The 26,493-nt window shown below is 34.5% G+C and overlaps 1 protein-coding gene across 1 annotated transcript in view; it reads right to left on the bottom strand.

The window, feature by feature from the left end:
- Positions 1 to 26,493, bottom strand: part of CCDC67 (coiled-coil domain containing 67) — a 99,470-nt gene that overhangs the window by 33,115 nt on the left and 39,862 nt on the right. Inside the window, exons 7-11 of the mRNA XM_008586992.1 lie at positions 23,702 to 23,847; positions 17,777 to 17,882; positions 13,039 to 13,236; positions 11,578 to 11,664; positions 1,885 to 2,084 (exon numbers count right to left, since the gene is read on the bottom strand). Of these exons, the coding sequence (XP_008585214.1) occupies positions 1,885 to 2,084; positions 11,578 to 11,664; positions 13,039 to 13,236; positions 17,777 to 17,882; positions 23,702 to 23,847 (737 nt within the window). The remainder of the gene's footprint in view (positions 1 to 1,884; positions 2,085 to 11,577; positions 11,665 to 13,038; positions 13,237 to 17,776; positions 17,883 to 23,701; positions 23,848 to 26,493) is intronic.

Genomic DNA, 26,493 nt, shown 5'->3' with positions numbered 1-26,493 from the left:
TGAGAAACCTCCATACTGTTTTCCATAGTGGTTGTACTAATTTACAGTCCCACCAACGGTGTAGGAGTGTTCCCTTCTCTCCACGTCCTCGCCAGTGTTTGTCATTCTCCAGAACAGACATAGTTTTTAATATGTCTCATGGATGTATGGATTTATCTACCTGTACAACTGGGCAGATGAGCCTGGCACCACCCCTGCCCTACAGGACTGTCTCTGAGGAAATGTCAGATTCAGGCTTTGTCTATTTACCAAAATATGCTTTCTAGGCACTGTAAGTTGTTGGAGAAGTCTTAATATTATTATAAATACTAATAATGCCTAACATTTATGGAACCATGTTTTACACAATTTTCTCCTATAATCTTTACTAAAATCTGCAAAATTTATCCCTATTTGTCAGATGGGAACTTGAGGGTGAGAAAGGGTATGCAAATTTACTAAGGTTGTAAGTATTTATTCTGTTATATAAAAACAATATGGGGCCAGCCCCATGGCTCACTCAGGAGAGTGCGGCACTCATAGCACCGAGGCCGCAGGTTCAGATCCCATATGGGGATGGCCAGTTTGTTCAGTGGCTGAATGTGGTGCAGACAACATCGAGCCAGGGGTTATGATTCCTTTACCGGTCAGAAAAAAACAAAACAAAACAATATGTAAGGTTTTCCATGCTAAGTATTATGAGCTTCTATGCAAATGTTGTATTGAAGTTGAGTCTGGACCTATTAATTCACCATTTCTCAGTGCCATGGAATATTAATAAATATGATATCAAATAAGTTTGGGGAATACTGCATTCCATACCTTTCCTCTGAAACTCACAATGTAAATTAACATATTAATGGCTCTGAAAAATCCTGTAGGAAAAAAACTTGTTTATTTTGCTGAGCATTTTCCAAGTTTGGGAAAACAGTGAAAAGCCTTCAGAGACTGTTTTGCCTCCATAAATCTTTTATTAAAATTGGATAAATTAGCCTATTTTTTATGGCTAATGTATATACTTAAATTTTGAACTAAGACATTTTAAATGGCACAGTAATAATGTGAACAGTTGATACTGATTTTCCATACATTTCTCTTCACTTGAAGAAAACCTCTCATACATCCATAGATTCCTTCCCTATGAAGTCACCAATTGTTTGTCCCCACTGCTAGAATGTCCATATGAAGTATATATATTATTGAAGATAAGTGAGAAGTGACATCTTCCTATATTTTCTATTTTGTTTAAACAATATATTATGTTAAAATCTAGTTTTCTCTGTTCCCATGACATAAAAAATAAGATTACTTATTGGTATGCTTATTTGTATCTTTTTTTTGGCAGCTGGCTGGTACAGGGATTGAACTCCAGACCTTGGTGTTATCAGCACCATGCTCTAACCACCTGAGCTAAATGGCCAGCCCTTATTTGTATATTTTGTATACCACATCAGCTTCCAAGAATGGTCTTAAGTGACTAACAAAATAAAGTCCACTATAACACTCCATCTATTTCACTATCATATTTTGAAAGCTACTGAAAATACAGAATATGTAAAAAAAAAAACAATGTATCTAGACTACTGCAATTACCACTATAAAATAAACTTTTAAACAACTGCAGAGCAAGTATATAAAGTTATAATTTGAATTACAGTCATGTGCTTCAGAATGACATTTCAGTCAATGGCGGAGCATACATGATGGTGGTACAACCTGGGAGCAGTAGGCTATACCATCTAGATTTGTGAAAGTTCATTCTATGGTGTTCTCACAATGACAAAATCACCTAACGATGCATTTCTCAGAACGTATCCCTGTCATTAAGCCACACATGACTGTAAAATAATAAAATTCAATGAAACGTTTTTAAACTTATGTCCTTATATAATGGAGCCAACATACCTGTCTTCATTTTTTCCCATTTTTATTTGGCTTTGATAGGCATATCTTCCTGTCTTATCTTCATAGGTATTTTGATTAGTCCATACTGATTTTCCATTGACATGAAGTTTTGCAAGATCACTTCGGAGCCTTTCATTCTCATATTCCAATTTGTTAATAGATGTATGCCTTGAATAGTCCCTGTTAGTGAAGTCCATGCCCTAGAGAACAAAATAAACAATCACTGAATAAACTGTCCCCTATGAGTAATGTATTTTTCTGTGTGCTTGGACATGTGTGTTGCAAAGGCCGTTTCATTTGACCCAAGTAATGTGGCTCTACTCTTGCTCGCCTCCTAAATGCTCCTTCCCACCCCCTACCTCACGACAAGCAGATACTCAGTGACGGCTGCCAATCAACACATCTGCAACAAAAGCAGTGCATACAATACTGCCCATGCTCCAATACAGAAAAGGTTTACTCTGCATTATCGTTCTCTGTATCTAGAATAAATTGGCTAGATTTTCAAATTTTTGTCTTTATAAGATGTACCTTCTAATGTTGGATTAATAATGGAAATAGGCATCACATAACTTTCAATTTAAAAAGAATTTTTTTCTGATTAAAATAAAACATGGGCATGTAATAATATATGGGCATGTAAAATAATACATGTGATTATAGAAAATAAGGAAAATTATTGAGAACAAAATAAATACTCTGTACTAACAACACTCAGTGATAACTACTATTAACAATTATATCTTTCTAGTCTCTTTTTTTTAATCAGTAGAAAATACAATACAATCAACATAAAATATCAATATAATTATGTATGGATACTTACAAATTATAATCAATATATAAATATCAGCATGAAATACAATGTAGTTAATACAAAATATAACATATGAGTACTACAAAATTGTAATCATAATTAAAAATTGTAATGTATAAAATCCAATAAAGTTTTGGAGACTGCTTTTCCCCCTGAACATTATACAAGGGTACTTTAAATAGTTCATGGAAAACTATAATTAAAAGATAATATGAATCTTTCAATTAACTTTTTGAAGATTCCCTCATATATTCTTTGAAAATAAGATTTTCAATGACTGCATTGTAGAGGAATAAACAAATTCATTTAATCATTTTTCTATTATTGAATATTTAGTTTGTTTTCAAAATAACAACACTGTGTTGATTTCCTTACACACAAATCTTGGTCTATATTATTTTAGATAGATTCCAAGGAATGGGACCACTGGGTTAAACTGTATGAACGTTTTCAAGGAAAAAAGTGCCATTTTTCCCCACATAAGTGTCATAAAGTCCTATTTCATAAATTCCCGTCCCTAATGTATTAAAGGGCCTACTTTATCACACTCACAAACCATTTAATATTACCATTTTATTAAATTTGCTAACTTGATAGATAAAATAGTAACTTTTATTTATTTGATTATTAGCGAGGCTGAATACATTTCCACCTATTTTCTGGCAAATTTTTTTTCCATCTTTTGTCAATTGCCTGTTTGTGTCCTTTGCTCATTTTTTTCCAGGGTGTTTGGGTTTTTCTTACTAATTTGAAAGACTTTTTTTTTAACATTAGGTATAGTACTCCATTGTTTCTTAAATTAGTTGAAAATATGTTTTGTTTTTTTTTTTTTTTTTTTTTTTTTTTTTTTTTTGCAGCTAGCCAGTATGGGGATCCAAGCCCTTGACATTGGTGTTAAGACACTGTGCTCTAAATAACTGAAATAACTGGCCAGCCCTTCCATGTGATTTTTAAGTTTTAATTTCAGTGTGTGGTGTGTTTCATCCAGAAAGATTTGTTTTTTATTTTTATTTAGTGAAATCTATCAGCCTTTTTCCTTTGTGACTTCTTCCTTGCTTTTATTTTTTTTTAATTCTAAGAGCTAATAAATATTCATTTATATTTTCTTCTATTTGTTTTATAACTCCATTATTTTACATTTAATTCTTTAGTTTATTTGGAATTAATCTTGGTATAAAGAGGAAACTAAAAATTAATAATCAATTATTGCAACTGTTTCAATCACATATTGGTTAAAACATCCATTCCTCCCTGTAGGTTGATGCAACAATTATATGCTAAATCCATATGAAAGGGGTTGGATTTTGAGCCATTCTATCCTATTGATCTTACAGTTAAGACTGTGCCAGTACAACACAATTTTGAGTAACATAGCTTCATTATAAAATTTTACCATCTGGTAGGGGCCACTCAATTTTAATATGTCCTCAGAATAAAATATGAAACGTATTTAAATCACAAAATGAGAATTTTAGGGTAGGAATAAGGATTTTCGGGGCTGTTTTAACTAAATGCTGCAAGAAGTTTCCTAGGGAGTGTCTAAATTTTTCTTCTCAAAATTTTTTAAAAATAGGATATATTCTCACAATGAATACTCATGAAAATGCCTTAAAGAACTCTATATAGTCCTTTCTAGTCCTATAATTGGAATATCCATGAATTGTGTAGCTGCTGATTAAATAATCGTTCTCTGTTTTCAGAAATGTTATATTTTAGCACAAAAAGCATAACTTGAGTAAAATATCTTTTTTGAAGCTCCAGATATTTATGGTTCAAAGTCCATGAGATTATAAATAATTATAGCTTAGAACTTTCTTTTTGAAGTTCCTAAATTTAAAGTTTTGAGTGTCATTCATATGGGATGGGATCCCATGGAATTACTCTAAATTTTCTAAAATTTTTGGCTAATTCCACATTGAAAATTATTAATATACTATCATATTAGTATAAGTACTGATAAATAAGTGTAAAAATATACATATTAGTTATTAAAAACATTTACTTATTTTTTGCTCAAAGGCCAGTCAGCTTGCTACATTTTCTGTTTACTGCCTAATTCATTGTAGAAGTTTAGTAAATTTGTAGGAAGCTCTGACTTTTGAATGGAAGAAAGTGTCCCAGGAGGACAAACTTTGCCACAAAACAATACAGGAAGGGTTATATATTTCTAAGTTTATTGGCCAAGGGTGCTCCTTGAAAAAGGAAGGCCATTGAAGGCATTTCTCTGTTTGCTAGGCCCTTGACTCTAGAATTTCTCAATGTTTACTCTTTGAGAGACACAAATGCTGATAAAAGAGTAATCTGTAGCCTTTTGCTTTAAAACAGAAAGAAATGCTTATTCTAAAATTAGAGTAGATTTACAAAAATTATAAAGGAGGCAGAGTCTTATAAAATTTTGCCCTCCATAAGGAAAAAATTCATATGGGAAGATCTGATTGAAAAAGGTTGTGGATAAGATTCAAAATTTTAACTCCTAATAAGACATCTACCAGTCAAAATATATAATTCTTGATGGTCTGCTGTTCAGTTAAAATTTTATTCAAGCTTTTCTATAAAATTAGATTTCACCTGTGATTATTTTTGGCCCAATGTTGATTTAAAGTAATTAAGAATAATAGTAATAATTTTTAACGACCCCACATTTTCTAAATATATCATAATTAAATAAGTGTTGTGAGCATGACCTGAAAGAATTACACAGGTAGTATATTCACATGTTTTATATTTAAGAACAAATTTTATTTTTCTTGACAACAAACTTTTCTGGGGGGCTCTTTCCTTTCATGTTTTTCTTGAAAACTTTCCTAGGGATTTCAGGAATATCTCCCCCACTAGATGGTTATCATGTGAAAATACACATGAATTAAATCTATCTCTGTATTTCTGATAAGTTTTTTTTTTTTTTTTATTGACCGGCAACGGGATCGCAACCCTCGGTGTTGCGCCCGCACCGCGCTCAGCCAGTGAGCGGGAACCGGACTCCACATGGGATCCGAACCCTCGGCGGGAGCGCCGCCGCGCTCCCAAGCGGCGCACTCTCCAGTGCGCCACCGGGCCGGCCCTCTGGTAAGTTTTTTATAGGCCTATTACTTAACTCTTGTTTATTTCAAAATTTTAGAGTTTCATAGTTTTAATCCATTTATTTATTCTTGAAATGGCAAAACCTCCTTGTGCTTATTTACTTGGACAACTAGGATGAAGCCAATTGAATTATTAAAATGTCTGAATAATAGCATTTTGCATGTACAGTTTTTCTTTTTAGTTACATATATTCAACAATAATAATCAAGCTAACAAAATATTTCTACAGAAAGACTGGCTTTAATTATGTTTTATGGTTAGTATGTTAGTTTTCAGTAAGTAAATCGATGTTTTAATTATTGTGAGAATACTAATTTTTATGCTACTATTTTATTCAGTAAACTTATGGATAGTGAAAGGCAAATTAGTCTTCTTAAAAACTACTACGAATTCTGAATTTTGATTAAATCTGATTTTATTACAACTTTCTTAAAGAAAAATTAATAAATACAATTATAGGACTAAGTGAATTTGCAATAAAAAAAAAGCTATCATAATAAACTTGATTCATTGTTAGCTACCCAGGAGCAGAATAAAAGAAATCCCCTCACTTTTCTCCACATTTGTTTTCTGTACAAATCCAACAAAAACATCTCATTCAGATCCAGGAACATCTTGCTAGTTCCATTACTATCCTAAGTATCTCACTGAGACCCAGGAAAACTTAGGCACCAGGTGGTTAGTCCCATCGGTACATTCTCCAGAGGAACACGGGAGCTGCACGGCCCCGAGCATACACCAGGTGGTGACCGAGTGCAGGATCCCCTATTCCTCCCACTGGGCAGATGCCCTTCTTTGCCTAGGTGGAAATGAGTAGGGAGCTTCACAGTCAAGCAGAAAAATTCTCCAAGGTATATTTATTTAGAAATAGCCAACCTCAATACCAGTAATTTCCTTGTCTAGAAAGGAAAAAGTAATTATTATTTTAATATCATCCAAATATCACATATTTCAGAAGACTTAAAAATAATGATGTAAATACCTTGTTTCTTATTGCTTTAAGTAAAATTTCAACACCAATTGTTTAACCTATGTTTATTTATCCATTCCAATTATTTCAGAAACAATGAACTACGTAATTATGGGATTTTAACACAACAGATATGAGAGAATTTTCTTCATTTTAAGAAATTAGAAAAAGTGCAACAAATTAAAACGAATCTGTAAGAAGAAATTAATTGACAAAATTAAAAATAATAAAATTAGAAAAAATGGATGAAAAAAAATAAATCCAAAAGCCACTAGTTTTAAATACTTATAACATAAATAAACCTCTTATGAGCCAGAGTTAAAACAAAAGAGAGAGAATGTGCTAAATTATACAAGCTTAGGAATAACAAAGGAAGCATAAACAGGATGTAGAAAAAATGAAAAGTAAGATATTGCTACCTTTGGCAAAAAGGAAACAAGTTGAAATGGGTAAAGATTTCCTAGAAAAATACAAATTACCAAAATAACCTAAGAATAAGTAGTGAAATTTGAATTACACAGGTAGTGTATTTACATGTTTTATATTTAAGAACATATTACCAAGTACCCTAAAAGAGAATGAGAAGGTAATTGAAGAGCTTCTAGGTCCAGGTAGTTTCACAGCTAAGGTCTTTTAGCCTTTAAAGAACTGATAATTCTTATATTATTTAAACTATTCTATACCACTCATAAAGATAGAAAGCTCCTAACTTATGTTATAAAGCCAGCATAACTTTAAAACAAGTAGAAAAAGAGAGAACTATATAGAAATCTCATTTATACACACAGATCTTAATTTATAAGTAAAATATCACATAGGATCCGGGAACACGTAAAAATTACTAGAGTGTCACTGTTATTGTTTGAATTGTGTCCTCCCTGCAAATATATGTTGAAGTCCTAACCCACAGTACTTCAGAATGTGACCTTCTTTGGAAATAGGGTCTTTACAGAGATAATTGAGTTAAAATGAGGTCACCATTTTACAATGGTGACTTATACAGAGGGGAAATTTGTATACAAATTTCTCGTGTCCTATAAAAGGGGAAATTTGGGCACAGAAACGACACACATAGAGAGAAGATGCTGTGAAGAAATGCAGGAAGAAGACGCTCATGTGAAGGCAGAGGTACAGGGAGAATGCCATATGAATACGGAGGACTGGAGAGATGCATCCACAAGCCAAGGATCCCCAAAGATTGCCATCAAATCACTAGAAGCTAGGAAGACGCAAAGAAAAATCCTCCCCTACGGGTTTCAGAGGGATCACAGCTCTGTTGAAACCTTGACTTTGGACTTCTAGCCTCTGGAACTATAAGACAATAAATTTCTGTTGGTTTAAGCCACCCAGTTTTCAGTACTTTGTTATAGCAGCCCTTTCAAACTAATATAATGACTAAGAAGGGTTATTCCAGGAATTCAAAGGTGGATCAATATCAGGAAGTCTGTTAACCATAGTCTATTACACATCAACAAATTAAAGGACAAAACCCATATGATATCACATATACTAAAAAGGCATTTGATAAAAAACAGCAGCAATTCTTAATAAAAACTCTAATTAAAATAGGAATAGAAAGCTATAAAGACTTTAAATCAAGAACAAATATTACACTAAACAGCAAAACTCTAAAACCATGTCATTTCAAATCAGGAACTAGAAAATCTTCCAGCAATCACTACTATTATTTTTTTCTTGAAGGTTATAGCAAATGCAATATGATCAAAAAAACCCTGATATGAACAGTGGAAAGGAAGATAAGATTACCTATTTTTGTTGATATAACTGTGTATCTCAAAAAAACAAAACCCCAAGAAACTCTAGTAAAAAAACTTACTAGATAATTTGGATATTTTTCTGTATTAACAATAATTTCCTAGATATAGAAAAAGGAAAATATTCTATTCACAACAGTGACAAGAACTGTAAAATACCTGTGAACAGATTTTAAAAGATAAGCACAAAACCTATACAAAAAAATCATTAGATCATATTGAAAAAGATAAAATATGATATTAAGAAATGGAAAGCCATGCCATATTCTTGGATGGGAAAGTTTACTATAATAAAAATTTCAAATCTTTCAAAGTATAAACTTAATTCAATTCCGAAAGAATGCAATAGGAAGTAATCAGGAGAAACTGGATAAATTGAGCTTAATGTTCATATAAAAACTTAAATTGTGTTCTCATTTTATATCACATGCAAAATCACAATTCACATGGATTAAAGACTTGGATGAAAACTATAAATATCTTTCAAAAAAAGCCTAAGATGCTATGTATATGTCTAGAAGTTGGAAGAACAGTGTTATTCAAGGAAGAGAACTCAAGGATAAAAACAAAGAGATATACATGTTAGACAAATAAAAAGTTTAAAACTTCTTATATGGCAAAAATGTATCAGAAACAAAGTTACAAACAACAGATTTAGAAAAGAGCTGTTATAAACTGACAAGAAAAAGACAACCCAAAAGAAAAGTGAGCAAAGGATATAATGAATTCCTATTAGTACACGTTGCCAGTAAATATACAAAAATATGCTCACCTACAGTCAGGGAACCGCAAATTAAAGTACTACTGAGAAGCTACTTTATAACCATAGATTGACAAAAATTAAAAAGAGCAATAACACCTATTGCTGGCAATGATGAAAGAAAAAAAAGGTACTCTCATACAGAGATGGTAGAATATGATTTGACAATAAATATTAAAATTCAAACACATATATCCTTTGAATCAGCAATTCCATTTCTAGAAGTTATTCCAAGATAAGGATTTTTCTTAGGATATTGTTCATTTGGGCAAAAATCTGGAAAGTGTTGAATAAATTATGGTTGAAATAATTATAAAAATAGTTTAATAAATTTGGGTATATCCATACCATGAAATATTATTAAGCCATTATAAAGAAACCAGTTGACTTGGAAGGATTCCAAGGGAGGTTGTTGAGTGAACAAAGGCAAAACATAGAGAAGTATATATAATATGATCCAATTTTTTAAAAATGATAAAATCCCCCAATAGGTATATGAACAATGTATATATGGAAACGTACAAAATGATACATACTGAGTAGTTAACATGTATTATCTGGTGGATGTGGTATGATGTGGGTAGAGGATTGCAGGGAAGCGGGAGGGGTGAAACAAACAAGCAAGCAACAAGCAAGCAAAAAAAAAGACCACTAAAACTACCAGTCTGTAAGTTATGATTCAATTTATTAAAAATCATGTATATTTTACATGAGTATATATTTTTTTCTAAAAAATTAGGAAAAATAAAAAGATGTTTATTTACTGACTCGCAGAGATTTCCAGTTTTGGAATATTATATTTTATATAAATTATATTTTTATTTCTGTAAAAAACACTCACCTCGTCCCCTCCATATGTGTGCACAAGCAAGGAAAAAGTTATGGAATGCTACACACTAGTTTGTTAGCACTGGATATCTTTGGGGTCCAAATTGGGATTGGGGCTAGGGATGTGGATAATTAGCTGCTTCTTTACACATCTTTGTGTGTTTTATTTATTTAAAAAACAAAACAAATATAAATGAACAAAGCCAAAAGCTTCCAGGAGCCAGAGTGAAGCAGGCTCAGTGGGGCCTGTGATAACCCAGAATATATGCCTAAAAACATTCAGATTAAAATTTAAAAAATAATAAAATACCATCTTGTGAGCAAAAAAAGACACACATGGGGGCAGGATCTGATTTAACTTTTTGTGTGTTTAGCGTTTAGAAATGAAAAGTCTTAGGGGACATGCAGATTTTTTTATTATAACAGATCGGGAAATCATAAATGCTTTCCTTTTTATCCATCTATCCTGCAACCACAGGATCGATAACCATGCCCAAAGAAGAAGGCAGAATGCTTCTACTCTTCTAATGCTAGAATCTGGACTATCATGAGAACAAGTACATAATATCATAGAAATATAGTATCACAGCTTAAGAAGCGACCACGGAGAATTCCTAATTCACCGCCATCATTTTATAGCCGTAGAAATTGAGGCCAGTTTAAACAATTACTACACTCATCTCTTATCCTCTCCATTCCTCAAATGGTAGAAAAATTATTTTAGAATTTTTCTGTCAGAACAAATAAATTTTAAACAAGTAACAAAGATATTTCATTTGTTCAATAAATAAAAATTCTCATATAAAAATCTACCTTCAGCTGTTACATTAAAAAATTGAAATGAGAAGCACAGAGCCTGTTTAGGTTGCCTTGTGCAAACCTGTAGAGTCAATGGTTAAAACCAGAAGCTCTTATCCTCAGTGACTCGTTTATTCATCCTGTTTTCAATCCCAATACGCATTGAACACTCAATCTATGCCTGATGCTGTGAGGTGCCGGTGAAACAAACATTCATAAGACATGGTCCCCGCTTTCCATCCGTTGGGAAAGTGACAAGATACAAAACAACTGAGACTGAAGTAAAAACCACGTGTGGACAGAACGATTCCTTGACTGGGGTTTCAGGGGCAGCTTCGTTGAGGGGAAGGCTGACACTTGAATGTCAGGATGTAGGATTTCAGAGGCAACAGCAAAAGCAAAAGCAAGGAAATAGCATACTTGGCATGTTTGGGGAAATGATCGGAACTGAGCCCAGTCCAAAAAAAGAACGAGGGAGGAAACTAGAAATTCAAATGTTCAAGCCTGAGGATAAAAGTTAGTTACACTGTAGTTCAAGATAATTCGTCACCCCAACTCCTGCATGCCCGGCATGTAGCAAGCACTCAGTAAATGATGTCTGGGTAAATCGTGACCAACTAAGTAATCTCTTTGTTCAGCTTATTGAATGATTTTAGCGTATTACCATGTACTGTCCAGGGTCTAAATCTCCCATCATTCCTTTCAGATGTGTGTTTTCAGTTCTGACAGCTTTATATTTCATATCTGAGACCTGAAAGATTAGTAGATAAAAGGTGAATGTAAATGTTATAATAAAAATTCATAATTCTATTAAAAATTAATTTTCTTTTGTGAATACATATCTCTTCTAAGTGGGGTGAAGGGAAACTCTTCTTAGCTATGATCATTATCAATCAGGTATTCTCATTCAGTTCTCCTATCTTTGGCAGCCCCCACTTTATCCTCCTTTTCTTTTTTATTTTATTTCATTTTACCCTCCTTTTCTGATCAATGCTAAATTAAAAACAGATACTTATAATAATGACTCATTTACTTTTTTCCTTCCAATTCCAATCCATTTCTTATCTTTATTTCCTATTGTATGCAAATTATCACCAGAAAAATAACAATTTTTAAAGCATGCTTGAATAACAGTGTCCATTAAATTTCTTCAACATCTGATTAATTTTTACAATACATAATTTATGACTTTCACGTTTAATTTTGTTCTTTCTGATATTTTTGCCAAATTTTCCTCTTTTTTTGTGACTACTTCAGTTTGTCTCAATTTAATTTTTTATTTCCCTGATCTCTTCTACTTAACAGTATGTGGATATAGTGTCTGTCTTTTTATCTATCTAGGGCTCCTTTCTATACAAAATACTTGCCTTAAAAAGATTTACTCTTGTAAATTACAAAATATATGCTCATGGCAAAACCTAGAAAATATATAAAAATTAAAAGGTAAAAATAAAAATAATTCATAATTCAAATACCCAGAACATGGTTAACATCTATATAATATGCTTCTCTATGCTGGTACAACAAATCCTGTTATCCCATCTATGCTGTTTTCCTGTGTATTGTTCAAATTAATCACAGTTTAAGGCTTATGACTGGGCAAAGGCTGAATCTTTTCTGTTTTTATAATACACAGGATTTAAATAGTTGTGTTATTTGTGATGTGAACCTCTTATGCCTAGAAAGATATTGAATGGGGCTATCAAAACCTCTAGATTTAGGGGAAAAAGGCAGATAAACCCTGTGCTCTCAGTATCAGGCTACCAATTTGATCATGAGTAAGGGATTGTGGGAATTTAAAAAATAAATAGGAAGGAAGGAAGTCACAGTATTTTAACAGTAAAATGTTACAATTGCTGTTTTTTCCCCATGAACCATGCTGTGCATTGAGTGGATGTTCACTTATTTCCGTAGTTCTTTTCTGGAGACACTGTTATCTCACAAAGGTTTTATGTGACCTGCACAAACATTTCTGCAACACTACAAAACATTTCTGTGATGTTAGTCTCAGAACTAATGCTGAGAAATGCAATGTTTTTCTTTTTTATTGGTCAATAATGAAGGCTACTATAGGCACTGAGCAAGAGTGTGCCCTGGACACGTGCTGCTCGGCCTGCTTGCATACCTGTTGTTTTGCTAACATTTTTTCTTTTATTTCTAATTCCATTTTTAACTGTCTTTCAAGAAGGGCAGCCTTCTTCATGACAGTTGCTATAGTGATCTCCTTCTGATGAAGCTCTTCTGTTAGGTCAGAGATTTCGTTCCTCATTCTTTCCTGCTCGGAGCTGTGGTACTCTTCCTCCTGGTGGAGTTTGCTTCTTATCTGCAGCAGATAGAGACTGTAAAATACTAACAAATCCTTTTACTTATGGAGCAGCTAAAAACTTTGATTAGCCATGTTCAGTCCTCCTATCCTAAAACTTTGGCAGGCCCCACTTACCCTCCTTTTCTGATCAGTGTAAATAAAAAAATGGACGCAAAATAAGGATTTACTTTTTCCCTTGCAATTCAAAAATTTCATTCTCACTTCTATTTTCTATTGTATGCAAATCATCACCTACCACTGATCTACTTTGATAACTACTTTGACAGGAAGGTGGAGAAAGTATTATCAAGCACTCTTTATGGAGAAAAACTGGCTTGTTAAGTGACTTTCTCAAAGTCATAAAGTAAACAACTGGCAGAGCTGGGACTAGAACCGAGGATACTTGGTTTTAAATTCAGTACTGTTTTTGTGACTACACACTATGTTTTTCAGAATCACTTTATAATAAATTTCAAATGTAATGCATTAATGAAAACATTTCACTTCCTCCCCTTAAGCTTGGAGAGACTCTCACATTTGTAATCTTGGCTTAACCTCCATGTCAGAAGCCCCCGATCATCTTGGACTCCTCTCCAACCTGGCCCTTCCAAATACAGTTGGACAGCAAATTCACTTCTATGAAATCTCACCTCTGCTCTCCATTCCTACTACTGCTGTCTTGGTCCAGCCTCTTAGCATCTTTCTAGAAACCACTCTCTGTTTCTAATTCTTGAGATTCAAATACGAAGTACACAATAACCCATCTCAAAAAAATCATAGTCCATTGAGGAAACAGAAAGATAAAAAGACAATTACAGTACCGTGTAGCACTTTATGTTAGCAGTGTGTACTGGAGGGTGCTTAACCCAGCCTGGGGATGTCAGGATAGGATTCCCAGAGGAGAGGTCATCAGGCCCAATATTGAAGGATGAACGGAAGCCACTCCAGAGAGACAGAGAAGGGGTCCCAGGCAAAGAATGCAGTGAAGGCATGGGGTGGGGGGAGAGAGAGTGAGTGAGTGCAATGCACACGGAGTGAACTAAAAGGAATTTGGAGTAGCTGGGACTTAGTGCAGGACTTAGCGCGTTGTGAGAAATAAGGCTGGAGCGTTAAGTAGAGGCTATCCACAAAAGAAATTTATATGAATTTACCCCAGGACACTAACTTTTAAAATGGATTTTTTTTTCATTTCACCTTTAAATGTTAGTATGTATCTCTAAAAGAATAAGGGTTCTTTCTCTCTCTTTTAAACATAGCCAGAATACTATTATAATGTCCACCACAATTCCTTAATATCATGAAATATCCAGGAAGTATTCAAATTTAAAGTTGTCTCAAAAATATAATGAATGTTCTTTAAGTGTGTTTGACTGAGTTCGGATCTAAATATGATCTACTCATTGTGACTGGCTAATATATCTTTTTAAAGTCTCTTCGTTTGTGTCTATGTGTACTAAGTACGTTCCATGCATCGTCTCATTTAATCCACACAATATTTCTGTATTTTGCAAATTACTCTATTTAGCTTCTTAGAAAATGCCCTTAAGGGACATAACTTTTCAGGGTCACATTCCTGGTGAAAGGCAGTCTGATTCTAGGACCTATGACCTTACCCATTGAATTCTGCAACCTGTTGTGGGCAGGGCCCTAAAAGGTGGGTGACACACTGGAAAAAGGTGGGTGACACACTGGAAAAAGCTGGGTTTTAGGGATGATGCCTAGAATGAGATCACCTAACATGGGAAGTACAAGTGTCCAGAGGCAAATTTCATTCATCAAAACAGGCTTTATGCCACCAACCCACATCTGATTCTATTCTTACTAACATTTTTGGAATTTCAGAGTTGGACATGACCTTACGAATCACATGGTCTAAGCCCACCATTTATCAAATGAAAAAAAAAAAAAAAAAAAGATTCACAGGGAAGAGATCTGACTGGGCCTAGGTTACCTAGCTCCTGAAAGCAAAGGAGGAGACTAGGAGACTGGTGTATAGGTATCCTAACCCTAAGGACAATATTACAAATCTCCTTTAATCACTTCTGTCTCCAATTTTTTTCTTTGCAGTTTATTTGATGAAATAACAGAGTTGTTCTGTAGTTTGTCCCAGTTTGGATTTTGCTGATTGCATCCCTATGGTGTAGTTTAACATGTTCCTCTTAAACTGGAAGTTTTAAAATGTAGACAAATGAATATACAAGTACAAAAAAACACTAAACTATTTTTGTTATATTTGCATCTTTGCAATGTTTAGATAGTAAAGATATTAAACACATGTTATAATGCAAAACTTCTTTCTCAATGAGATTAATTTACCTGAGCTCCAAATGAATTTTGGCTTTATTAAAAATGTGAATTTTATCACAAAATAAATGACTAAAAATAGTCTTATACTGGAAAAAGAGAAAGGAAATAAAATGTAAGATTTATAATACATGGCTCTTACTGGTTTTATTACAAGGGAATTAAAATGCTCTCCACAAACATTTCCTGGAAGCTATAGATATTTATATACAATTCATTTGCTACCTTTTCTGCACAGCATTACACTCTCTAGTGGTCTCCAAGAGTGTAAAAAGAGATTTGTGCCTCATATTCCCTCCCACCATGTCAAAACAGTGCAAAATCAGTAGATTCTTTATATTACTCAAAGTTTTATCATACCTTCTAAGTCTATGAGGTTAAGGATGGTGTAACTATACTTTAGGTGACTTTAATCAATCTTTCACCATAATGTGTTCACTGGGGACATCAGTAAAGAGAAGTTTTTTAAAGTTGTATTTTTAAAATTAGTAAGATCAGTTTCATGGGATTATGTTGTATTAATGTGTTCAAAATATCAGGAAAATGATCATTAATTTGTAACACCTTTTCTACATTTTACCTCTATTAGATTCCTCACAGTCAACTCTTTGGCAGACAGGATCTGTCTTTCATATCATTGTATTTCCTTCCTATAAAAATTAGCAGAATAGCTGTAGTCCTACTAGAAGCTCAATAAATGATTGTTTAATTTATACAAACAACAACTGAATTTATTACCCTATACACTTATGGAGGAACTTAGCCTTAATATTAATTCATTCTCTAAATATTTATTTTCATTTACTGTGTATAAAGCACTATACAAGGCATTAGTTGATAATTCAAAGCCATGCTCAGGTTTGTTTAACTTTTAACAACTGTTTAGATTTTATAGCATTTAATATTCTGTCTGATCCTCAAACCTAAATACCAGAGAGGTGGCTAGTAGCTATGATAATAAACTCGTTGAAAGAAAGCTACTACTGGATTTTACTATAAGGGAGAAGAGAATATAAACTATTTGTAGGAAAGTACAGAATCATAAGCTCTTTAAACACAGTGCCCAGGTCTTAACTCATCCTTGTATTCCTAGCTCCTGGCACAGTGTGAGGTGCATGTTAGGTGCTCAATGAAAAATGTGGATAAAACTAATAACAGCAGCAGTTCTAGGCACTTTACATGCTGCTGTGGATTGAATGTTCTCCCAACACTCATTGAAGCTTAACCTCCATTGCATTAGTGGTAGGAGGGTAGGAAATCCGATTATGGTATTTGAAAGGTGGGGGCTTTAAGAGGTGATTAGATTGTGAGGACTGTGCCCTTGTGAATGGATTGATAATGGGTTTGTTTCAAATGTCTGATAAGGAGAGCGAGTAAGAAGTTTAGCTCACTCTTGCTCAGCCTGTTCTCTTGCCATGTGACAGCCTGCATTGCTGTAGAGAAACCCTGTAGAAGACCCTCACCAGAAATGTTCCCTGGACCTTAGACTTCCCAGCCTACAAAACTGTAAGAAATACATTTTATTTCTTTATAAATTACCCAGTTTTAGGTATGCTATTATAAGCAGCAAAAATGGACTAATACACAAGCATTATCTCATGGATTTTAACCTAGGGTAAGAATATGGACTCTGGAGCCAGAGGGCCTAGATTCAAATCTGGCCTTTGCCACTTATTAGTTGTGTAATGTTGGGGGAAATTACTTAACTTTTCTGTGCCTTAGTTTCCTCAAATGTAAAAAGGAGATAATATCAGGACCTACTTTATAAGATGGTTGTGAGAAATAAATTAGGATTTAAGTCCTTAGAATAGTTCCTGGCACATGGTTAGTACTATTTAAGTAGCAGCTATTATTAGCTCAATTAATCCTCATCACAACCTTATGAGGTAGGTACTAATTATCCCTGTCCTAGAAATGAGGATCCTGAGCAACGTGCACAGGCAACTTCCCCAAGCTCATGCATGTGTTTGAATATCAGAGTCTGTGCTCTTAGCCCTTTTACTGTAAGCCACAACTTACAGAGACGTGGGCCCTCTATGTTTCATAGGCAGTCTCCTAGCAGCAGAGTGATAACCCAAGACTTGTGTTCTTTATAGTCTCACACAATCAATGTCAGAATTAGCGGCTTGTTAGATTATTATCTCGGGAGAAAATATAGAAGGAAAAAGAAGGAAATGAGAAGGAAAAATTTTTACCTCTTTGTATGCAAAAGCTTCAGATCTACCTGGAAGAATAGAGCTCATTATTTTCCTACCTTGTTCAATTCTTTTTCATGATTTGGTTGATTTGGGATCACTGAAAACAGCTCTTTCCTTTTCCTTTCTGGTTCTTTAAATGAAGGTGAATAAGATGACTCAAGTCTACAAATTAAAAATAAAATGAGTAAAAATTAAGCTTATCTTGATAAATGTTATGATCATATTCTTAATTTAGACCATTGAAGGCTACAGAGATAGATCATTACTTTGTTGGAAACATTTCTGGTTACAGAAATTGCAAGTTCTAATACATTCAGATCCCATAGATATTTACATCTTTGAGTGCAAATTGTGTTAATAAAAAAAATAAAGGTAGCAATTAATATGGGATTTCAATTATATGTAAAAAATTGGCAGAATATTGGGACTGTATATGTAGATAAGATTTTTGGATAAGAAGAAAAGACTGCTTCCTATAATAAAATAGAGGACCCACTTTTTACAAAAGAAAACACACCCAACTTTACAATACATTGTGGAAACTATGTCATGAGAAGTCCAAGGGAAACAACTGCTCCATAATAGAGATCAAAAATGACACAATCTGACAGTCTAACCAGAGATCAGAAAGAGCTAAAATAGACCTATTCTTTGGCTGCTCAATTTATAAAATGGAATTGTAACCACATATTAATACTAGACAGAAAAAGCAAAAACTAGTATAAAAAGTGCAATTCCCACAGGAAGTTTGGAGAAGTATAAGGAGGTAATGTTCACTTCTATATGAGGCAAATTGGTAAAATAAAAGTAATCAAAACACAAAAATAAAGTTAACCAGGTGGGGGAAAGCAGTATGGTTTCTATTGGAAGTTAGGCTTGACTATTTTGGTGGTGTGGTGTTTGAGGAATATACCCGCTTATAAGTGAGTATAATTTCAGATTTCCAAAGAACTTTTGAAAAGATTCCACACATCAAAAACTTAAACCACCCAGATAAAACAACAAATTAAATCTTAGCAATGATGGAGAAATAACGAATTAAAAAATTGAAAATTGAGGATCTTTCAAAAAACATAGATTGATAGTGATATCCCTGAGGGACATGTGACTAGGCTAGATTGCTTTTTTCTGATTATCAAAGATATAGAACTGTAGACAATAGAGTATATCAAGCTATAATATACTGCCATATTGTTATCATCCAGGAAAGATGATATTTAGAATTTTTGTGTATATTAATCGATGGAGTTTGGATGCATTGTCCTCCCAGAACTCATGGAAATATGATCCCCAATGTGACAGTTTGGGTCATGGGGGTGGATCCCTCATGAATGGATTAATGCTCTCCCTAGGTGGGGGGATTAATGAGTGAGTTCTTGGTCTATTAGTTCCTGCGAGAGCTGGTTGCTTAAAAGCCCCTTGCACCTCCTCTCTCTCTCTCTTTTGCTTCCTCTCACCATATGATCTGCTTGTACCCACCAGCTGCCTGCCACTTTCTGCCATGAGTAGAAGCAGCCTGAGGCCCACGCCAGATGCAGCTGTCCCAGAATCATAAGCCAAATAAACCTCTTTTCCTTATAAATTACCCAGTTTCTGGTATTCTGTTATAGCAACACAAAACAGACTAATACAGAAAATTGGTACCAAGGAGTGGGGTGTTGCTATAGAGATACCTGAAAATGTGGATGCAGCTTTGGAACTGGGTATTAGGCAAAGGTTGGAGGAGTTTGGAGGACTTAGAAGAAGACAAAAAGATGAGGGAGAGTTCGGAACATTTTAGAGATTGGTTAAATCATTGTGACCAGAATGTTGATAGAAATGTGGACAGTAAAGGCCATGAAGATGATGAAGTCTCTGATAGAAATAAGGAACTTACCAGGAATTGGACAAAAGATCATCCTTGCTACACCATAGCAAGGAACTTGGCTGAACTGTTTCCATGCCCTTGGACTTTGTGGAAGGTGTGACTTAAGAACTGTGAACCAGAATGGTTGGCAGAAGAAATTTCCAAGCAGCAAAGCATTAAGGAAGCTGCATGGTTACCTGTAACAGCCTACTCTGAGTTATGGCTGCAAAGGCTTGATGTAAAGCCAGAATTTAAAAGGGAAGCACAGCATAAAGATTTGGAAAATTTGCAGTCTGGCCATGAGGTAGAGAAGCAGAGAGTAGGAGAAAAATGCAAGGGTGAAGCAGATAAACTAGTTGCTAAAGACATTAGCTTGATGGTGACACAGCCAGATGGTAATAGCCAAGACAATGAGAGGAAAGCCCTGAAGGCATTTCAGAAGTCTGCAAGGGTGCCCCACCTATCACAGACCCTGAGGCCTAGAATGACTGAGTTGTCCTGGAGGACAGACCTGGGGCACAGCTGCCCTCGGGAACCAGCTCCCAGCTTCCCAGCTGTTCTGGCTGGAGCAGCCCCAAGTGTGGTTCATGCAGCAACTCTGGAGAGCACAAGCCAGAAACCTCAGTGGTGTCCACGTTGTGTTAAGTCTGCAGGCTGGCAGGACATGAGAGCAGTGGAGGTGTGGCATCCTCCACCCAGATTTCAGAGGATATATGGAAAAGCCTGGGGGCTCAGGTAGAGACCTGCCTCAGGGGTGGAGCCACTGCAGAGGCCATCTACTAAAGCAATGCAGAGCAGGGAAGTGGGGTCAGAGCACCCACAGAGAGCCCCCACCAGGGAAATGTCTAGTAAAGCCAAGGTAGCAGGGCTGCTGCCAGGACCCCAGAACTGCAGGGCCATTGGTAACGTGCAATGCAGTTCTGGAAAAGCCACAGGAACCAGTGTGGCCCACTGGGCTGCACCTGGCAGAGCTGTGGAGGTTGGGCTGCACAAGGTTTTGGAGTCTCAGATGCCCAATTGTACCCAGGATGCAGGACTTGGAATCAAAGAAGATTATTTTGGAGCTTTAAGACAATGTCTGCCCTGATGGGTTTCAGACTTGTTTGGGGCCTATTTCTCCTTTCTTTTGGCCTATTCCTCTCTTTTGGAATGGGAATGTGTACCCAATGTCTATTCCACCATTGTATCTTGGCAGTAGATAAATTTGCTTTTGTTTTTCAGGTTCACAGCTGGAAGGACTTTTGCTTTTGGTCTCAAATGAGACTTTGAACTTTTAACTTGGTGCTGGAACAAGCTAAGACTTTTGGGACTGTTGGGATGGAATGATTGTATTTTGTATGTGAGAGGAACATGAGCTTTGGGAGGCCAGGGGTGGAATGATGGAGTTCAGATGTATTGTCCTCCCAGAACTCATGGAAATCTTATCTCTAATGTGGCAGTTTGGGTCATGGGGGTGGATCCCTAATGAATGGATTAATGCTCTCCCTAGTTGGGGGGATTAATGAATGAGTTCTCACTCTATTAGTTCCCGTGAGAGCTGGTTGCTTAAAAGACCCTTGCACTGCCCCTCTCTCTCTCTTGCTTCCTCTCGCCATGTGATCTGCTCATACCCGCCGGCTGCCTGCCGCTTTCTGCCATGAGTAGAAGAAGCCTGAGCCCCATGCCAGAGGCAGCTGTCCCAGAATTGTAAGCCAAATAAACCTCTTTTCCGGATAAATTACTCAGTTTCAGGTGTTCTGTTATAGCAACACAAAACAGACTAATACATTAATTGTCTTTTTTCCCTATGCATATATATGTATAAATGTTAAATACACATTTCCCATACAATTAGAAAATATTGTATGCATTATTTTTCAGTCTCCTTTTGTTTCTCACTTACTAATATATTGTGATTATTTTCCATTTTATCTAATATTTTCTTAAAATATTATTTCAGGATCAGTCTTAAATTTTCCTTATTTGTGATGATTTGGAAGAAGTGAAAAATAAAATTTCCTAATTTTCAAATGTTCCTAAGCAATTTCGGGGGGGTGGAATGCTGAACTGAATGCTGCAAACCTCATGGTGATCTGGCAAAGTTCAGTGAGTGAATGGAACAAGTGTTAAAGTCCAGTGTGGACAGGTGCAAAGAAGAAAACAGTAGTCATGCTGTTATAAAGTGCTGATGAAATACATACAGGAACCATCACATAATTTGGCATGTAGGAAAAGGGCATTGGAGTTATTTTTAATAACTCTCAGAACATATCAGTTCAAGGTGCTTCTACAACTAAAAAAGAAAAGAAAAGAAAAAGCTAACAAAATCTTAGCATCGTTGAGAAAGGTGAAAACGAATAAAAATATCACTCTAATATGTCTATAAAACTGCCGCCTGTCTAGTTTCAGTAGTCTGGGTGGCTTCACCTTAATGCAACTGTAAAATAGGAGCAAAGTCCAAATAAAAGAAAACAAACAATAAAGCAGATCGACCAGCACTCATATGAGAACAAACTAAAAGGATTAGAAACTTTCAGTGGGAAAGCTGAAGGCTGAGTGGTCTAAAAGATAATGGAAGCTGTGAAAGGTTAAATATATACCTATTCGTTAAATCTCAGAACTTGATGAAACTAGAACTGAGGAATACCCTCTGAGTGAGAAAGATGTAGCTTGGAGACCAAAATAAATACCAAATTAAATATAGGATGGCAAACAGGCAAAACAAAAGAGTTTCTATCGGCCAAATCTGTGAATAAGTGCAAGATTTTAGATCAAATCATGTATTGAAGGAAAATTGGAAATGTTTGGAATTCAGCATTGGCCTTGTAAGAGCGCCAGAGAAAGTACCTTCACAAAACCAGAGCTAGACATGTGTTGAATGGTGTGCTTTTCTATGAAATTTCTTATGCTTTTAGGCATGTACATTCTTCTCTGTGTGAAGGCATTTCTCACCAACTCAGCACACTGCAACAACACCTTATACATAACAAATATCCAATAGATTTATTAATGACAAGTGATGATGATGTATAGCTTGTATACAGAGCACTCAATAATGCTGACTGGTGCATAGGCATTCTGCCATCCTTGGTGAGACACCCAATAGGTCATTTTTAGGGATCTTAATTTGCCATTTGTTCTTAAGCATGGACCTCAAAGAAATGCTAGCAGGTCTCACAACTCTGAAGAAATAATTATTGCCTTCAAAACAATGTAATCACCATTCAATAAAATATCTCTCACCGTTTGGCTATTCATTGATCTGACATTAGCTTTCTGATTTTGAGAATGATTCAAGTTCTAATGAGAATAAGAACATCAATTAACTATAAGAGCAGTCAAACTGTCTATTCACAAGCATAAACATTTAATAATCTTCAGCATTCACATTTCTTTTGTACTTACGAAGTATACACTGCCTGATTTATTTTATTTTTCTTTTTTTGGTGGCTGACTGGTACAGGGATTGAACCCTGGACCAAGGTGTTATCAGCACCACGCTCTAATCAACTGAGCTAATTGTCCAGCCCTATCTGTCTGATTTTAAAAGAGGAAAAAAAAATGTTTTAATGAGGACCCTTACTAAAACTGACAAGGTGGTGAGTGTGGAGGCCAAAATAAATACAACATTTACAAGTGAAAAAGCTAACATCAGGTTTATAGGCAATCAAGATAGAAACAATGGAAAAATATGGAATAGAACTTATTTCTCTGCATTATAGATAACTAAATACCAGTTGTATACTGTTGTTTTTATGACATTGAAGAATAAAAGTTCTAAGAAAATGTTTGACTCAGTGTGACAGAAGTAACTATAAATCAGAACATGATATAATTTTTGAGGTAAATGAAGGTTTTAAAGATGAAAATAACCATTAATTTTATTTTTAATATTTATTATTATGATTCACTAATTAACAGCATGTTAATGCAAAGTAGATTTTTTATTCTACTTTCAAATATAAAACTCAGGCTGGCTCGTTAGCTCAGATTTAGTTAGAGTGCAGCCTTATAACACCAAGGTCACGGGTTTAGATCCCTGTACCAGCCAGCTGCCAAAAAACAAAACAACACAAAAAATCAAATATAAAACTCTAAAAACATTCAAACATGTTTTGAGAAGTTTCTCTCAGACTGTCAAATATAAAGAATATACCTCTTTTTATTTTCTTGAGCATTTTGGCACTCTCCTACTTTTAATAATTCTCTGTGTAACTGTAATCGTTCCGTTTCTATAATTCTCAAGAGATCATCACGTGACTGTAGCTCACTTTTCACCTCTGAGAGTCCTGCTTCCATGGCCTGAATAAAAACATCAAAAAATTTCAATGCTCATTTTTGGATATCATGATGTATAATACATTTAAAAATATTCAATATCTATAAACCAGCCTAAATTAATTAAACTGATATTTAGTCCTTTGCTTGCTCTGTCTTAGAGAATTCCATTCGTTCATTCATTTATTCAACAAATATTTACTAAGCTCTTATTATGTTCTCTGGGGATACAGACACAGAACCTGTCCTCAGTGAGCTATACTATAAGTGATAAAGACACAGAATAACCAAATCATCACACAAAAATGGTTACATTGAATGAATAGACGCCTGGGTCCAGTAAAGGGCCTAGTGGCAATACTTTAGCCCCAGAAGTTCCTGGCTGACTTAGGAATAAATATAAAAATAGGTTCAAATTGGTGATTTAATACTCCTGTTTGGATAAAGACTTGTTTGGATAAAGTCTCTGTTTTGAACAGTGGGGATTTTTCAGAGGAGGTTAGAATTTTAAAAACAGAAGAAATGCAAAACAATAGATTATCACATAAAAAGACAAATTAACTTGATGCAAATGTCATGCATACTTTGCCCAATTGAAGAAGGCCCTATCTGGGCTCCCTGCTTTGCAGATTGGCCACCAGGGAGCAATCAAACATGAAGCTGCATGTAGAAAAGTGGGCCTGCCTTTACTTGGAGAAGGGATGTGCACAAAAGGCTCTCACTCCAGGCTAATGAAATGTAGTGTCACCATAGGCTACAGTTAACTGAAATTCTGTAAAATGTAATATTAGCATCTATGTGTTTACTGTGATTAGAAAATAACATCTATAAGAGTGACATCATTGAGGGGAAAAAAACTTATCTGTGACCTAGCTATACAGGTATGAGAATATATGTTAAAACTGAAACTTTTCAGAATGCAAATCAATAAGAATGATTTGACCCATAAAGGAATATGCAAAATATTTTAATTATAATTGACTTTACTATGTAAATTGGCTGCAAAAGTATAAGACAAATTTGAAGGCTTTGTTGTTATCAATAAATTTAGAATTGTGTTTTGATTTCAAAATTAATGCTAATAATGCCAAGTTGATACTATAAGAATTAGTGAACTTATTTAACTGAGATGTAGTTTTGAATATAGTATGCTGCTGCACGAAAGTCAAATCAACTATTTGTCAATGTGGATGCAAATATTCAGAAGAACGATTCTTTGTACTTGATTCAGTTATTGGAACACTTTCAAGTTTGTTTTGGAAAAACATACACACATAAATTTACCTTTTTAACTATAATATTTTATGAAATCTAAATACAGATAAGGTATTTCCAATGAATACTTATTGTATAAATTGAGATATGTTGTAAGTGTAAAATAAATAATAGATTTTGAAGACTTAGTATGAGAAAAAAGTAAAATATCTCAATAATTTTTTATATATTGATTACATGTTGAAATGATAACATTTTGGATGTATATTAGGTTGGACAGAATATATTACTATTACACATTAATTTCATTCATTTCTCTTTACTTCTTTTATTGTGGCTATTAGAACAACTGAAACTATATTTGTAGATTGCATTATATTTTTATTGGACAATGTTGCTTTAGTACCTTAATGACACATTAACAAGCACACACACAAAAAGGTTAACTTTTCCAGCACAGATATTAGAAAAATGCAGGGCAATCTATTTTTGTCATTAACCTCCAATGGGAAATACTGCATATTTAAAAAATGTAAGTGTAATGTAGCATAGTAAATAAATATATGCAATGGAATTAATATGCATACTGACACATTTCAAGGTTGTAGAAAGACGTGAGAAGATGTGATACATGTGAAAAATCAGATGCATATGGCATTAAAATGCATTGTAAACAAGAGAATTTTATATACAATAAATGACAGTAATTCAAATTGAAATGGTTGCCTTTTTGCATTCATGTGCAAGATATAGAACACTCTGTTGTGACAGTTTTCCAGTGAGAAGAGAAACTTCTTTCCAAATACATATACTGGTTACAGTATTATTTACCTCTAATTGTTCCCATTTGGGCAATCTAAATTTTGTAAAACGTATTTAAGGCCCATCTGTTTAGTTAGAAATTTGCCTAATGGTTTCAGAGGAGCAGGGATTTTAAACCTTCAAATTAACTACCAAATATAAATAATTGATATCTTCTCATTTAGCCTTTATCCTAAAGCAAAAGAATGAATCATGAGTAAAATCTGTAAATAAAACAGGGGAAAGTCTCAATTAAAATACTATTTTCAGCATTTTTTTCCAAATGGATCAAAAATACCTAGTTTTTTTTACCTAGGAGTAGAAATCTTATCTTTTAGACACCTTGAATATTTTGAGCCAAATTACTTTTCAAAAATCTTTTCATTAGGAATATAAAAGATGCTTTTGGTTTGTGAAACATGCTCCAGAATAATTAGATTTGTTTTTTTTATCCAATTCCTTTGTAAAATATAAAATTCTTAGTTAAAATTTAATAATGCTCCTAGATCCAATGATAACTAAATTATTTTTTAAATGAACAAATATTTGTAAAAATATAATTTTGGGGGCCGGCCCGGTGGCGCACTGGAGAGTGCGCCAAGGGTTCGGATCCCATGTGGAGACCGGTTCCCGCTCACTGGCTGAGCGCGGTGC

This window comes from Galeopterus variegatus, unplaced genomic scaffold, assembly GCF_000696425.1.
Source record: "Galeopterus variegatus unplaced genomic scaffold, G_variegatus-3.0.2 Scaffold4205, whole genome shotgun sequence".
Taxonomy (NCBI): domain Eukaryota; kingdom Metazoa; phylum Chordata; class Mammalia; order Dermoptera; family Cynocephalidae; genus Galeopterus; species Galeopterus variegatus.
Note: the sequence above shows the minus strand (reverse complement) of the source record. Positions and strands in the feature narration are given on the sequence as shown.